The sequence below is a fragment of the Ailuropoda melanoleuca genome, chromosome 4 (genome assembly GCF_002007445.2).
Source record: "Ailuropoda melanoleuca isolate Jingjing chromosome 4, ASM200744v2, whole genome shotgun sequence".
Taxonomy (NCBI): domain Eukaryota; kingdom Metazoa; phylum Chordata; class Mammalia; order Carnivora; family Ursidae; genus Ailuropoda; species Ailuropoda melanoleuca.
In genome coordinates this window covers 25,382,018-25,399,024 of record NC_048221.1, presented here as the reverse complement: position 1 = coordinate 25,399,024, position 17,007 = coordinate 25,382,018, and the positions used below count along the sequence as shown (strand labels likewise).

Genomic DNA, 17,007 nt, shown 5'->3' with positions numbered 1-17,007 from the left:
CTGAGCCTTTAACGCTAAAGGTTGAGTACTCAGGATGCAAATAATCCTACCAAGAATAAAACCCAAAATGACAATAACATACAGGGTTGGGGGAAAGGACATGTCCTCAGGTACAGCTTGGAGCTAAGGTTTGGGGAATTCGAGGAACTGATCAGAAACAGAAGGATTATAATTCTTCACAAAGAATGGTGCAGATTATCAAAATAAAGGCAGAAGAGGTTAACTGGATGAAGTCAACTCAAGACCGACACCTTCAGGCACAGAATTTTCTCCTGAGATTCCTATCCTTATGTGAGGTTAATTGGAATCACCAGGATTCCACTGTTCCCTATTTTAGGTACTGCTCGCCTTATCCTCACCTATCACACCTAAATATGAACTCAATTTGAAAGTTCAAAGCTCCTCTCCCCATAAAAGTTTAAGGGCCAAGGCCAAAGCCATTGCTTCAAAGCAGTCTAGAAGTTCATTATGTTTCAATCAAAAACTTGACGAATGTTTATAATAAACCAGTCTCCTTCCAGAGCCCTCCAACAACCACTGAATACACTGTGCCTCACTTTTGTTAGAAAATGGCAATAATTTAGTTCTGGGTGATTTTTTGTTTTTTGGGGGTTTTTTTCCCCCTCATGGTTTTCAGGAACCAGTGAGGAAAACCTGAGCAGAATTCTCAAGATGTTGCCCTATTGCTAAAAAAAAAAAACAAAAAACAAAAAACAAAAAGGAAATATGCACACAGGTGGCCAGAAAGAACCCAGGCCCAAACACACACCTGAGATGCAAAGAGAACTTTGATAGTGTATCGCCCGGCGGCAGGAGGCACATATTTGACCGTAAACGTGTCGTTGGCGTTGTGAATAATGTCAAAGTCCACGTCTTCCTCATCCTCACTTAACACCCGGGCATCACATTTAATGCCAACGCTGACATCACCTGGAATAGACCAGCTTATGAGCGCACCAGTGTACAAGAAACAGCATGTCCCATGCAATCGCTTCCAGCTCAGCTCAGCTAACACCCCAAAAAAGCAGTTGGGAAGTTTCCAGTAACAAGCCTGACAAAGGGATGGTGCTAAGTCAGGGCTTTGGAGAACAGATGGAGGATTAGCAAAGATCACCAAGGAACTGCCACAGACGCTCATTAGATGAACAATTACCTATTCAGGTGCACTACTTTCTGGCTCAAAGTTCACTGCTCTTCCAACGCTATGAAAAGAACATTCTTCCTCGAGGAGCAGCAATTACCGCACTGGGGTAAGCCCCCTCTCACCTTCTCCAGCCTCAGTACAGTCCACTGTGAAATGCGTAGGCTCATTTGCCTTCAGTCCACTTCGCTCCACGCCTGGCCCAAACACCTTGACCTTCTGGGGATGGCTACCCTGCCCGATACTAACCTAAAGAGAACATGGCAGAAAGTTATAACCAAGTTTTCTTCCACTTGGACCCAGTGAAACATTGTTAGTTAGCATGGAGCCCATACCCACCAAAGGACTTGGCTTTTTCCTACAATAGCCAGGATTATGCTTCACAACCTACCCTGTAGGGGCTGTATGGGATGTTCACGCCTCCCCAGACCACAGCGATGGTGTGCTTGATGGCCTTAACCGGGGTGTACGAGCAGGCGTATGTGCCATCCATCCGGCTCTTCATCTGGATGTCAATGGGCTGCCCTTCCCCATCCTGCAAAAGAGCAGGGGCGAAGAACAGAAACTGGCCCTCACACAGTCTTCATCAAACAGGGCCGCCATGGCTTCCCAAGACCAGCAAGTCACCACCCACCCGACAAAACAGAGAACAACTATGATAGGCACTCTCACACAATGCCATTACCACAGGTGATAAAACACTGCCTGTATTTATTTGTTTTTCATAAGAGCAAATGACCCTAATAGAAAGCCATGACCACTCAACAATTCTTAATCTGGGGGCGCCTGGGTGGCTCAGCTGATAAAGTGTCTGACTCTTGATTTCGGCTCAGGTCACCATCTCTGAGGCCCGGCATCAGGCTCCATGCTCAGCGGGAATCTGCTTGAGATTCTCTCCTCCCTCTGCTCCTCCCCCACTCAGGTGTGTGCTCGCACACGCTTTGCTCTCTCTCTCTCTCACTAAAATAAATAAGTATATCTTTAAAAAACCTTAATTTTAATTCTTCCATTTAAACTCAATTAGATTAGATAAACATATTTAATAAATTCTTATTTCCAAACCTCTGGTCATGGCCTAGGTAGCTTTGGCCACACTAAAGGACATGTACAGGGAAATTTGAAATCAGGCCTTGTTTCCAAAGAATACAAATCATAAAGACGAAAAAAGCAACCTGCTTTACATAGTAGAATCCCATTTAATCCTCACATAACCCCAAGAGATAAACATTCTTATTATTCCCAATGTGTGGATGAATAAATTGAGGGTCAGATAAACTGAGCAACCTGCCATTACAGTGACAGATGGTGCCGCCTGATAATTACCTGCAAAGTGGCCCCTGGAAACTCACCTGAGCAAATATCTTTAAGGGAGCTTTTCCAGCATCCTTAGGATCCACGGTGAATTCACACAGGTTGTTGACAATGCACCCAGCTTTCTCCAAACCTGGCCCGTAGGCTTGGACCTGCGGCAGAGGGCCAATAATGATTCTCTTTCTGTGCATGCCCCCACGAAACCCCTATGTCACGACCAGTGACCAGGGAACAAGATAACAGAACCACCTGTGTCTGGTTCCACAGTACCTGCGTAACAGGATGTTGAAGGTGTCCGTCAAAAACTCAGAACAGTATCATTCACCTCCCAGGAGGAAGAAAACTCTCGAAAACCAAGCCCCAAACTAGCCTGGGGCTCCTTGCCTTATTCTGAGCAGGTATAGACAACTTCTAATAACCAGGGCAGAGATCTCCAGCCATGACCAGCTTCAATGTTCCCACATTGAGGGGGCTCAGAACCTTTACCACAGACATTCCAAAGGTTTACAGCTTCCAGAGGACAAAGGACCAGCCGTTGGCCAAGGAGAAATAGCAACCGGCCCAGACCAACACCGGCCTACAAATAGCTGCCCGTGCGGGCCAGGGCAGCACAATGGGGGTGTGGAGGCCTCCTCCTAGCAGCCAGGCTGCCTCCAACTCGATGCTGATCAGCCTCCTAAGAGTGTGACAGAAGCTTTTAGAAACACTGCTCCGATTTAAGAGAAGGGAGCTGGGAAGAAAAAAAAAACACCTTTCATTTATGAAGAGTAGCACTGGGCTAAGGGCTGTCTTTATGCACGTTAGCTCCTTGAATCATCCCAGAAACACTGGGAAGCAGACACTGCTATCATTCCCATTTTAAAGAGAAAGAATCCAGAGTCAGAGAGGTAAGTGACTTGCCCAGCATTAGAAAAGTACTAAGTGGTACTATCAGGGTTCCAACTCAGACCAGCGTCCTTCCTAAGCTCTACATGGCTCCTCACTGCCATCCCTCAGCATGCTGCTTAGGGTCACACGCTGGGTACCACAGAGAGGGCCAGGAGCCAGGAAGAGAGCCCCAGAACATGACAAACAGACTCACCAGATCCGGGTTGTAGTCTCCTGCAGCCGGGTGGATGAAGGCCATGTATGGGCTGTCCTTGATGTCTTCATCATCACACATGATGTGAACAGCATATTCGCCAGGTTCCTTGGGCCAGTACTTGACATCACATGACCCATCATTCTGGTCGTCATACTCAATCTTCGCTTGGGAGGGGCCTTCAATGGCAAAGCCTGGGGGACAGGATGAGACGGACCCCCTGGTTGCATGGTGGAAAGAACCTATTCTATGCTACAACCAGCTCACTCCCTCAAAGCAAATATCAGCCAGAAGACTGAAATCTGTGTCCCTTTCCCACAAAACCAAGCCTACTGAGTCTTCAGTAGATGTGGAAGGTTGGATTTTATACTGCTTTTTGTTTTTTTGTTTTGTTTTGTTTTAAACATCATCTAACAAGGAAGGTCAACCAAAACCTTAAATCAATGCCCACCCTTTGCCCCATCAAATCCACTTCCGGGCTCTCGTCTGAAGGAAATAATCAAGGATATGCGTAAGCAGTTAGATACAAAGTAGATGTACTCAGCTCTGTTTCTACAGGAAAACCGTGGAAATAACTGGAGAGCCTAACGGTAGACATACCCATGCAACAGAATTCCAGAGAAGCCATGGAAAATCAAGACATAGCCTATCATTATCTGAGGCAGGAAGATAGAAAGATTATCCCTAGATATTTTTAGATTAATATTTATATGTGCATGTATAGAAAAAAGCCTAGAAGAATATGCCGAAAGGTTTAATATCATACCAAAACATTAATTCTTTCTCTAGAAGGAAACACTAAAGCTGATTTCTTCTTTTTCCCAGTTGGCTTATTTTTATTACCTAAAACAGATAGTCATCAAACTATGGCCAGTGGGCCAAACTGACCCACTACCTGTTTCCGTACATAAGGCTTTGCTGGGACATAGCCACATTCCTTCACGTAGGTCCTTTCTCTGGCTGCAGCAAGGAGAATATGGCCCATAAGACTAAAATATTTGCTCTCTGGGCCTTATTAGAGCAGGTTTACTGACCACTGTTCTAAAGTGATCCTATATACATCAGATGTGTATTTCAACCATGCTTTTCTGCTCCAAAGAATATTTATTCTCCAAATATGTAATTTCAGCAAAATTCATTTAATCATCTAAACTCTAAACTCAGAATCAGTCAACAATATTTGCTGAGTGCCTCCTGTGTTCCCAGCACTGTTTCAAGCACAAAATCCACAGAAGGCCTCTACCTTGGGGTTTAGCAGATGAATGAATGAAGAGGCAGAGGGCAACTTGAAGGGCAAGAGGAAAATGAAAACTGCAATCCCACAGTGGTATCAAGAGTTGGACTTGGGGGATCAGGAGGCCAGGAGGCTAAGGATAAAAAGGCTTGGAGGAGGCCCCACCTCTCAGTCTGACACTGGGACCAAGCCTCATGTCATCTCAGCCCTCCAGAAGCTGCTTCCACCTACCTAGAGACCCCACTTCAGAGCCAATAGACTCAACCACGAAGTCCGCCGACCGCCCGACAATCCCACTGTGGAGGCCAGGGCCCCATGCACGAACTTTCTGCATGCCTGCTTCAGGGCCAACTTGAACCTCAAAGGGGCTAGAAGAAAAGGAACAAAAAGCATCAAAGACGAGCAAAGAAGGGACTAAATACAGCCATAAGCTGTTTACACATATTTTTTCCACTCCTTTTACCTAGAGTCACAACGTCCAGCCAAGTCCTTCCTCCACACAGGTGCCCCCATAGCCATTGTTATGTCAACAATATAACGTACTATGGCTGCCTTGGGGCACTCAGGTGGCCACTAGCTGGGCACTCAAGACACCCTGCCTCACGCTATCCTTCTGATCCTTCACCTTTGAGTGTAGGGCTCACCAGACTGTGAGCCCTGGAAGGTAAGAGAGTGCCTACTTTCCTATATCCTGCGTATAGTATATGAACAAGGGGCGCCTGGGTGGTGCGGTCGGTTGGGTGTCTAACTCTTGGTTCAGCTCAGGTCGTGATCTCAGGATCCTGGGATCGAGCCCCACACTGGGCTCCACGCTCAGCGTGGACTCCGCTTGAGATTTTTCTCTCTCCTTCCCCCTTCGCCCCTCCCACTTGTGCTCTGTCTCTCTCTCTAAAATAAATATGTAAAATCTCAAAAAACATATTGTAAGAAGAAAACTATTTATTTCACACATAAACGAATGAGCTTTATTATTATTATTTTTTAAACGAATGAGCTTTAACTTTAGTATAGGAGAGTAAAAAAAAGCCAAGGGGGCGCTTGGCTGGCTCGGCTGGTACAGCATGTAGATCCTGATCTTGGGGGTGAGTTTGTGCCCCATGTTAGGTGTAGAGATTGTTAAAATACATCTACTTTTATTTTTTATTTTTTTTACAGATTTTATTCATTTATTCATGAGAAACAGAGAGAGAGAGAGGGGCAGAGGTAGAGGAAGAAGTAGGCTCCCCGGGGAGCCTGATGTGAAATTCGATCCCAGGACCCTGGGATCACGACCTCAGCCGAAGGCACACGCTTCACGGACTGAGCCACCCAGGTGCCCCAACTTTTAAAAAAAAAAAATCTTAAAAAAAAAAAAAGTTTGCTTAGATTCTCAGAACCCTATCATCCAGCTATTTCTCAAGGTAAATGGAATTTATTCAGAGTTTAAAGCTGCCCCAGGGGAGCTGGGAAACACACGAACAGGGGAGGGTAACCATGATGCCCACAGGGCAGAGCTGTAGACTGCGTCCCTGGGCTCCTGACTGCTCTCACGTAGAGAATTTTAATGTAAACCATGGCAGCTTTCACCCCCATGGCATTCCCGAACAGAGGCACACATTGAAAGAAAGAGAATCTTAGTTTATATAAGGGTGTATAGACACACAGCCCATTTGCTCTCTATTACTGCTCCTTCTGGCTTCCCTGCCGCCCCCAGCCCCATACCACCGGCATTTGATTTAAAGCAAGGCAACCGAAACCACAGTGACTTTCTGCTGTTTTTGAGAACAGGCCAAATGTCTGTGTGCTGTTCCGAAAAAAAAAAAAAAAAAAAGTTTTCAACAAAGCAATCTCTTTCCCTCCTGCAGCCCGGGAAGCCACTACCGTGAGCCTGCCCTGGGCCGAGCACGTCTCCAGAGAAGACGCGACTCCAGCTGGAGACTCACCTCTTTGGAATGTGGTGTCCCCCCCATGTGATGGCGATGCTGTATTTCCCCGGGGTGCTGGGGTAATACTCGAACGCATAGACTCCATCCAGAAAGCCTTTCTGTTTCACCAGCTCCTCCAGACCCTCTGTGGGAAGAAAGCACACCATCTTTCCAAAGCAATTCCAGGCTCACAGCAAGAATCGAAAAGACAAGAACAGAAAGGCAGCAATAGCCATAAGCCATCAGCCACACAGGGAAGCCAAGTGGGCTGCCTCGGAAAGTGACACCCTCAAAACCTGGGAGATTAATCCAAGCCTAAAAATAGATCCATCTCTGCGTTAAAGGGTGGTTTTGGAAAAGGAAGATTTCCCAGCTCACCGGCTTTCGAAGACTCTCTGAGAGCCTTATATAGAGGTGGGGGCCAAGAGGTCCTCGACCTCCTGGGTCTGTGTAAAGACAAATCGAGTCATATCTTAATTTCTGTTAACGATCATAGCTAGCTGTCTTAGCCTCTCACAACCGGAGGAGGGACGGAGCCCTTACGAGTATCTGGCATGGGTTTCAGCGTACTGTCCTGGCACATCTTTTATAGAGCTGGACGGCACACGTGAGAAAGCTCCCATGTGCTATCTACAAGAGGACAGGTTTCAGGTGCTGTTCCACCAACTCCACACCAAGCCATCAGGTAGGAACTTGTTTTATGTGGAGCCCTGAGGTCTGACTGGGAAAGCCACTTAGTCAAGCCAGAATCCAAGGTCAGGGAAAAAAACAAAAACAAAAAACCGCCTCCTTGACTCCTGTAGCAACAAGCCAGCGGGGAGGGCAGCCCCTGAGCAGCCTGGCTCCAGGTCTGGGCAGTCTAGAACCTTGGCCACCCTTTGAACACAGCCTTCCCCACAGCTTGGTGCTCTGAGATCAAATATTAACTTTCTGGAGCTCACCACACTCCCGCCCAGCCTGTTGGGGATACAGGGGGTGGGGGGCAACGCAGAGGCCACCCACATTCCCAGGAGGCATGAGCCCACTGAGGGCTGCTATGCCTGCAGCCAGAAACGCAGGGCTGCTGCTCCGTGGCAGGGGCAAACACGGACAGAGCAGACACTCATCCTCACGTCTGCGGTCTCCTTTCCCGAAAAGGGAAGAAGAAGGAGTTGCAGAGTGCAACCCACCCCTCCACGAACAGCATTTATCTACAAAGAAAACTTAATCTTAGGGAATTTTATTTTCCTTCTATAAGCACTGATCATAGTAATTAGGTACTTGGCATAATTTCATAGTCTATAAAATGTAACCTGTAGTGGGAAAATTACTGGCTTTGCAGACTGTGCTTGAATTCCAGCTCAGATGCTTACGAGCTGTGTGACCTTGGGCAAGACCCTTTCTCTCAAGCCCACGTTTCCTCAAATAAAAAATAAGCCACTTCAGGTTGTCATTCCAAGGATAGCACTTCCCAAACTCCATTACATCACTGCTTTTTCTATTCCCAGAAGCCTTAACATGGGAGGCTGTCAAGCCACCACTGGTCCCACTGCACCCAGGGCAGACGTAACTAATCAATCACTGCCTCCTTCCCCACGGAGCCCAGATAGCCTCAACTCTTTGACACAGCTCTTTCTGGAATCGATCAAAACTGGCTGTGGGATGAAATCCATATGCCATGGCTGCAAAGCCGGCCCAAGTCACAGCTGAGATGGGGAAACAAAGGAGCACTTACTAGGACCCTTCACGGTGACACCGAGTTCCCCACTTCCAGCTGATTTGGTATCAACCTTGAAGTCTGCAGTCTCCCGGATGCGGATGCCTTTGGGCTGCAAGCCTCGGCCACTGGCCCGGCAGGCGTTTGGACTACAGGCTGCAAACACAGTTTTGACATCAATTCAACCTTTCATTTGTTAGAGCTAAGCAAGCCAAGGTAACTTCGAGCCACCCGCCAAGAAAATGTTTGCTCTGCACAGAGAGTCTGCAGCAGCTGCCCGAGGCCAGGGGTCCTGCTCAGGGAGCACACCAGGCTAGCAAATAAGGACACAACATAACTTTGTCCAGCCACACCGCAGAGAGACCAGGGTGGGGGGGGAAGGGGGGGTTACTTTGGCAAAGAAAGAAGGCGAAGCACAGCCTGCATTCCCTGTGCTCCTGGAACCTGCTGAATCCTGGCTTTTATCCTCTCAGTGGTAAAGGAGAGTTAAATCTCATTGCCACACTCAAGGGCCCAGTAATTGGGAAGACCGAACTTTTTCAAGTCTACTTGGAAAATACAGCACTTGAAAACATCTGACCATGTTCCAAACTTTGGATCGGCCATTTCTAAAAGTTGAAATGTGATCGTCTTCCACATGAAGAGCCAGAGGATAGCTCAAAAAGAAACCAGTTCAACCCCACCTCGGCCAAGGCAGACAAACATTTCAGTGCTGTCAGCAGGTAATCGGAATGTGGGTGGCTATAACTGCAACAATTAGCAATAAACACCACTCTCCATTTGACTTCTGGATCTAGTTTAAAAACCTAAAGTCAGAAGCGTAAAAATTAAGGACCAAAGTAGCTTCTAGTAATTTCTTAGGTCCACATGAGAGGTCCACAAAACTACCATTCCATGGGGGTCATTTGAAGGTTGATAAAATGCATCCTTGTACTCTAGGGATTCTTTGCCAACACAGGGAACCTTTTTAAGTATAGAAATGAGAGAACAATGGGTAAAATGTCATGTTTACTAAGTAGCTTTTCCTTTCCAAATCTGAGGCTGCACATTTGACAGTTCTCTATGCCAGGAGTGGGATCACAGACTCCAGAGGATGAAACTCTTTACTCCATAGAAAGAAGATAATGCCTCCCCTGGTCCCTCCTCCCTGCGATGTCCTCAGCTGGCTATTTGGCAGACAACTGCTTCTGGAAAAGACATGCCCACCGTCTAGGAGTTAGAGAGGATTTTAGGTGGTTCGTGGATGAACATTAGTTTAGGGCCACATTTTATGGCAAGTGACATTGGTTTTTCATTGTGAAAGTGGGATGATTCTTTTTAATACAAAATCAGTTAAGTAGTGGAAGTACGTCAAAAGAAAACCCCTATCAATTAAATTCTAAATAGTACAAGTGATGGATGGACACGTGAGAGATGAAAAGCATCGTCCACGAGTGAGAGGAAGTCAGAGAACAGTATTAGAACAGGAAAGCTGTTAAAAATGCTTTCTTGCATTAGGTCAAAGAGAGTTTTGTTTATGAATATGTTGGTTTTATTTTTTTTTCTTTGTCAAAAGGAGAAAAGTTGGTCATACCAGAAATAAGTCACAACAGGATGACAGGACTTCCCGCGGAGGGTTTTAATGTGCCTTAAAAAAAACAACCGAACACTCATGGAAATTCTGAACATCGGTAATAGTCTCAACATCAAAAGGGTAACTGCTCAGTTCATATAAACACTAAATGGGGCTAAAGAAAACCACCAGATTCTCCATCATTTTGAGATGTTTTAGACAGGTTTCAATGTAATTAGAGAGCGGGTTTGGGGTCCGGCTGGACAAGTGTGCTGATGTCCATACTGTCATGTCCTGAGGTCACCAACAGCATGGGCCCAGCTGATGTGTGCGGGAAGCACAAGAACTGACATGGAAATCCCACTCAACCAGCCCTTACCCAGCGAGATGCCTCTGGCCAGTGCTCTCAGTTAGGAAGCCAACAGCTTCGGGGTCCAGGCTGACCCAGAGGCAGGATTCAGAAGAGGAAGCCAGCTCTACAGACGCAGAGGCAGAGGACAGAACAGGGAAAGGCAAGTATTGGTTAGAAAAGGCAGCAGAGTTGGAAAACAAAACAAAACAAAAAGAACAACCAAGTCAGAAGGAAAAAGAGTCTAACGTTAGAGAAAAATGCATGCTCTCGCTGCAGGAGGGGTTTAGCAGCAGGGTTAAGGGGTCGACAGAGACCTGGGTTCTCCTTCTACGGAGAAGTCTGTACCCACTGATACCTTAAAACTGGAGATAACACTAGTGCATGGAACACGCTCACTGGTGTAATGATTAGATGCAGTGGTGCTGAGTGCATGGCAGCCAGTAAAGGCCAAGCAGTGGGGGCCACGGGGCAGTGCCACAGCTGCTAACCTCAGCCACAGACACCAACAGCCCAAACGGCCTCAGTCCTGCATCTCTCAGGACAACTCTCCTGTATGAGTGTTTTGGGGAGCATTCAATGAATTAATATAAGTGAAGCACTTAGGTCATTGCTCAGCTCACAGGAAGATGTTAGTATTAATATCCTGAGGACAAGGCAAGCCGCTTCCCACCGAAGGGGCCCTGGCAGAAAGGGGACAGGCGTGAGTCCAGCATGGCCCCCACTCTTCTCCTGGCCTCAGAGCCCAGCTGTGCACACAGTCAGCCTCAAGGCCAGAAGCAGGTATAGCTGGCCACCCCAGCACTCACCTTCCCCAACCTGCACGACGAAGGGACTCTTGGGAATGGTGTCCCCTGCGAAGGAGACCTTGACCACGTGGGGGCCGGGCTGCACTGGTTTGTACACACATCGATACACCTGATTTCCTTTATCTTCCACCAGCAATTCCACAGTGTTCTTCCCCTGGGGATCCTCCACCTCAACACCAATGTCACCCACACCAGCACCTGGAAGAGAGCAAGCATTCCAGGAGCCCAGGTCACCTTCTCAGAACACTTGCTGTGATCAGTGCAGGTGCAAAATGCAGACGGAAGGAGACAGGCACTCAGAAGGTCCACACCAAGATGCTAACAACTGTTTTCTGGTTAGGGGCGGAGGCTCGTAAACTTTCCTTTTTCTCCCATTCTCTATTTTTAAATTTTTCTACATTGAAAAGAAAGGTGACATTTCAAGAACTGTATCATAAAAAATTTTTTTTTAATTGTGTCTTATCATTCCTCCCCCCACCCTGGACCTCGCATAGAATTTGGTCTAGTAGAGATTCTTTTTTTTTTTTTTTAATTTTATTTATTTATGAGAGACAGAGAGAGAGAGAACGTGCGCACAAGTGGGGGGGGAGGGGCCAAGGGAGAGGGAGAAGCAGACTCCCCACTGAGCAGGGAGCCCGATGTAGGGCTCCATCCAGGATCCCGGGATCATGATCTGAGCCGAAGGCAGATGCTTAACCAACTGAGCCACCCAGGTGCCCCTAGTAGATGATTTTTAAAACTTACTTTCTTTGAAACAGTTATTTAGCCAAGGCAGAAATGTGTACATAAACTGACTGACTATTAATAATCAAAGTCAAGCTTGAGTGTAAGATCTTAAAGAAAAGCTGGTTTGGGGGGGCGCTTGGGTGGCTCAGTCGGTTAGAGGTGTCTGCATTCGGCTCAGGTCATGATCCAGGGTCCTGGGACCGAGCCCCACGTCAGACTCTGCTCAACAGGAAGCCTGCTTCTCCCTCTCCCTCTGCCTGCTGCTCCCCCTGCTTGTGCTCTCTCTGTGTGTCAAAAAAATAAATAAAATCTTTAAAAAAAAAAAAAAAAGAGAGAGAGAGAGAAAGAAAAGAAAAGCTGGTTTTGAAAAATCTATAAACATAACCAACACACTTTAAAAAGGGCACTTTTGTTGGCGGTAGTTTGATTTAAAAGACAAAAGGTCAGGCATCCCAAGCCTTGGGGTCCCTGAGGATTATCTCAGGCTCTGGAAGAAAGCCTGATCCACAATACCTGCTGTGTAGATGTCGAAGTAGGTGGACTTATTGGCGATGTTGCCGGCAGCTTCCAAGCCTGGGCCTTTTGCGGTGACTTTACTGGCATCTCCCTGCACCTTGTCGACATTCACTTCAAATGGGCTCTTGGAGATGTGTTGTCCTGCAAAGAGGACTGTAACCTACGAGTGACAGATAGATGTGATATAATCACTTCTCCCTGCCCAGGGAGACCCCATCTCAAGCCACATGCATTGACAATCTTCTCTTCCATCCTCTTAACTGTCCACACAAAGGTGTCTGGAACCAGGAGCTCTGGTTAAGTGGCCTGAATAGGACTCCCACCTGGCTCCATCCACCACATGGCTGGGCCTGGGACATCATGCCTTTAGCGAACTGAAAATGCTTACATCAGATAAGCGTGGCCTCTAGAATAGGAGGCGAACCAATACTTCTTTCTACTTGAATCTGTAGACATTGGACCCTTGAAGGCAGCTGCAGAAGGGGCCACTGTCCCCTCTAGAGTACAAAGCATAGTTCCAGGATTTCAAACCTAGAGTCAAAATGTTTTTCAAGGGACCAAGATCATTCATGTGAGATACAGTATAGATTTTCAACTAAAATCTGAGTCAGTCCTCATCTTTTAAATTTTAAGGGGTATGGAGTTGGATTTCATATGAATTGAATAAATTAATCATATCATAAATGTTACCTTCAAGATTTTTTTTTTCCCAAATTCCTGATGTCCTCAGGGTTTAAGAAAAATCAATAGCCATGATTCCAGGTGAATTCACCAAAGGCCAAGGTAGTAAGTATAGTCTTGTCTCAAAATATTGGCATGGTATGCAGGGATTGACCTGTGTGTGCTGCTGCAGGCTTTCTTTCTTTTTTTTTTTATTTAAAGATTTTATTTACTTATTCGACAGAGATAGAGACAGCCAGCGAGAGAGGGAACACAAGCAGAGGGAGTGGGAGAGGAAGAAGCAGGCTCCCAGCGGAGGAGCCTGATGTGGGGCTTGATCCCATAACACCGGGATCATGCCCTGAGCCAAAGGCAGACGCTTAACCGCAGTGCCACCCAGGCGCCCCTGCTGCAGGCTTTCTTTTAAGGAAAGGGACACTCCTGGATCACTCTACACTCTTGCAAGACTCCCTGGACCCCTGTCCTACAGGCCAACTAGACACCCACTCAAACAGAACTCAAAATGTTGTCGAGACAAAGGGCCTGGGGGCTAGACCCCCACCATTTCTCCAGGTGTGTGACTGGGCCATTGGCCTCAACTATATTCAACTGGCCCTCTCCACACTCAGGCTTCAATACGGATGGACTCTCCAGAACACCCCAAAGGGGAATATCAAGAAAGTATTGAAGACAACCCACAGCTTAACATCTATACCCCAGATGTGTAGCTATAACCATTTGTTACCCAGATGGAGTTAAAAACAATCTTATATTGCAAAGAACTGAGTAGAATTCAACCTTCCTAAGATACCCTCTTACACACATACTGACACAAGCCCGAAGAGCAGTCTAAGCAACAGCCATGACACCTCATCTTACTTTGTGCAACCCGGTGACCTTGGGCAGATACTCCACAGAGTATGTCTTGTTCTTGTCGCTGTCGGGGGTCACCTGTGCCTAGGACAGAAAATGAGCAATAGTTAGAGAAGGTGCTGGGTGTCAGTAAACGTATGCTGTGCCAGCCAAGGCCCCGCGGTGAGCAGCCAAGTCAGGAACCTGTCCTGGTTATGTCCCGCCCCACCACGGCTGAAGGATGCCCCAGGAAAGCGGCAGCCGAAAGTCACAGAAACAGAGTCATGTGGCCCGACTGTATAACCAAGTCATAACTCCCCATTGTCCCAGGGCTGGAACTCAGTAGACGAGAGGGACCATAAAGCAAGTCACTTCAACCTTTGGTGGCTCAGTAATTATTAAGAGCTTATGAAATGCCAAGCCCAGTGTCAGGTACCAAAAAGAAAACAAATCAGGTATAATCCCTGCCCCAGGGGGAGACACAGACCATATGCCAGTAAACTTAGAATTTCAGATGGTGCTAAGCACTAGGAATAACATCGAGTCTTAAGAAAGTAAGTAGAAGGAATGGCCTTGAGGGAGGAACCAAGGATAGTCACCCTGGAAAGACAGTAAAGCATCAGTTTTGTTATTGTTATTTTGGCCATGAGCATCTAAAACCTCAATTCACAAGGCCTTTGCTAAATCCAAAGTATCCTTTGTTTTATTAAACATTATGAGAAAACAACAGCAACAAAAAAACACTGTGTCATTGGGTATCAATTTCTATTACCTTACAAGGCACAGCCCTTGGGCAATTACTTTGACTGCTCTAAGCCTCAGGATTCTTTTGGTAAAAAACAATTTTTGTTGTGAGCTTTAATGAGGAAAATGGAAAGCACGGTCCCTGGGCCTCTTACAAGCCCCAAAAGCTCCGTGGAATGGCAGCATCTTCCAACCTACCTCCTCTTTGTTCCCTTCTGGGTCCTCAATGAACACCATCACGTCTCCTTGCCCAGCACTGATGGTGTCCACAGTGAACCTGGCCGGCTGTTTCACCATGTTTCCTGTAGGCTCGATTCCTGTCAGGTTTACACAGGCACATTACAAGCTGGGTGGGGCTTTGACATAGACCATCCATTACCCACCATGTTTCCTTCAGGGAACTGAGAGGTGGGACCCAGCCCTGCAGCTGCCATGTGGGAGACAGGGACCCCTGTGACGAGGATTATCAAACAGGTTGAAAACCCTAAATTTGTCCTTGTTATTTTATTTTAAGTTTAATTTTATTTTACTTTTTTAAGTAGGCTCCATGCCCAGTATGGAGCCCAATGCAGGTCTTGAACTCATGACCCTGAGACCAAGACCTGAGATCAAGAGTCAGATGCTTAACCGACTGAGCCACCCAGGTACCCCTGTCCTTGCTATTTAAGCGATATCTGAATCTGAAATATTCAGAGCAATTCAGTCAGAAGTCTATACAACCATGAAAAATGATACAGTAACTACGAGTGGGGTTTGCCCTGAGGGAGATAACATGGAGGAAGGAGGAATGAGGTGTGGGAGAGCAGCTCATTCCTCATTAAAGACCATTTTGCATTACTTGAAATGCTTAAAAATGGCATTCGATCAATATTTTTTAATTAAACTATTTCAAGATGATTGAGCAAATTAATTTGAGCTATTCGCATTGAGGTGAAAGAAATAATACCTTTTCTCCAGTTGCGCAAATGGTTACACGGTACAAAACCCTAGTAGCATATCACAAGGATCCTAGGCTTGACACAGTCAAGATCTAGAACATTTCCATCCCCACGGGGATCCCTCATGTTGCCCTTTTATAGCCATACACACTCCCTCCCCACCCTACCCTCTCCTTACCCTAATCTGTTCTCTATCTCCATGATTTTATCACTTCTACAATGTTATATGAATGGACTCCCACATTATGCAACCTTTTCAGATTGGCTTTTTCCACCAACCATGATCTTTTGTAGATTCATCCAGGTTGGTGCCTCTATCAACAGTTGTTCTTTTATTGCATATTCCATGATATGAATGTACCACCATGTGTTTAACCATTCACCCACTGAAGGACATTTGGATTGTTTCCAGTTGTCTATTACTGATAAACCTGCTATAAACATTCATGTACAGGGCTGTGTATGAACATAAGATTTCATTCCTCTGGGATAAATGCCAAAGAGTGTAACTGCTGGGTTGCAAGGTAGTTACACCTTTAGTTCTTTTAAACAAACTGCCCAACTGTGTTCTCAAGCGGCTGCATTCCCACCAGCAATGGACAAACGATCTGGATCTGCTTTCTGTGCATCTTCGCTAGCATTTGGTATTATCACTACTTTCTATTTTAGCCATTCTGATAGATGCATAGTGATTTTAATTTGCATTTCTCTTATGGCCAGTAACACTGACCATATGCTTTCATATGCTTCTTTGCCATGTGTATACCCTCTTCCGGGAAATGCCTGTTCACATCTTTTGCCCATCTTCCAACTCGATTTTTTTTTACCTACTGAGTTTTGAGCATTCCTTACATATTCTAGATACTAGTTCTTTGTTGGGTCTGTGGCTCTCAAATATTTTCTCCCAGACTTAGGCTTGTCTTTTCGTCCTCTTAACTGCAAAGAGTTTTAAATTGCTTTAAAAAGTTTTTGAGAGTAAAATTCAACCATTGTCTCAGTAGGATTTTGAGTTCTGTTTGAGGTGGTGTCCAGGTGGCCTGCAGAGTGGAGGCTAAGGGCACTTGTCTTGCAGGAGAGCAGAATGATCCGGAGTGTGCCTTCACTGTGAGAAAGCCCTGGACAGCACAGTCCAATCCTTCTGTGCCAGGCCAAGACTTCGAGACACAGACCATGCTTCATGAAATTTTTTATGCTCTTAATTTTGATTAAGTCCAATTTACTGTATTTTTCCTTTTAGGGATCATGCTTTTGGTGTCAAATCCAAGAACTCTTGGCCTAGTCCTAGATCCCAAAGATTCCCTTCTATGTTGTTGATTTTCTGGAAGTTTTATAGTCAGATATGGTCCACTTAGAGTTAGTTTTTCTATAAGGTGTGAAACTTAGGCTGAGGTTCTTTTTTTTTTTTTTTTTTTTTTGTTTTTTGGNGCTTATGGATGCCCAATTGCTCTGGAACCATGCATGGAAAAGGCTCTCTTTCCCCACTGAACTGCTTTT

The 17,007-nt window shown here is 46.0% G+C and overlaps 1 protein-coding gene across 5 annotated transcripts in view; it reads right to left on the bottom strand.

Annotated features, from left to right (window-relative positions):
• FLNB (filamin B) overlaps positions 1 to 17,007 on the bottom strand; it is a 137,907-nt gene that overhangs the window by 54,886 nt on the left and 66,014 nt on the right. For all 5 annotated transcript variants that reach the window (XM_002913523.4, XM_034658528.1, XM_002913524.4 and 2 more), the window contains exons 5-16: positions 14,774 to 14,892; positions 13,859 to 13,936; positions 12,317 to 12,479; positions 11,078 to 11,275; positions 8,386 to 8,523; positions 6,690 to 6,816; positions 4,999 to 5,135; positions 3,534 to 3,727; positions 2,491 to 2,604; positions 1,533 to 1,676; positions 1,267 to 1,390; positions 770 to 930 (exon numbers count right to left, since the gene is read on the bottom strand). In XM_002913523.4, the coding sequence (XP_002913569.1) occupies positions 770 to 930; positions 1,267 to 1,390; positions 1,533 to 1,676; positions 2,491 to 2,604; positions 3,534 to 3,727; positions 4,999 to 5,135; positions 6,690 to 6,816; positions 8,386 to 8,523; positions 11,078 to 11,275; positions 12,317 to 12,479; positions 13,859 to 13,936; positions 14,774 to 14,892 (1,697 nt within the window). The remainder of the gene's footprint in view (positions 1 to 769; positions 931 to 1,266; positions 1,391 to 1,532; positions 1,677 to 2,490; positions 2,605 to 3,533; positions 3,728 to 4,998; positions 5,136 to 6,689; positions 6,817 to 8,385; positions 8,524 to 11,077; positions 11,276 to 12,316; positions 12,480 to 13,858; positions 13,937 to 14,773; positions 14,893 to 17,007) is intronic.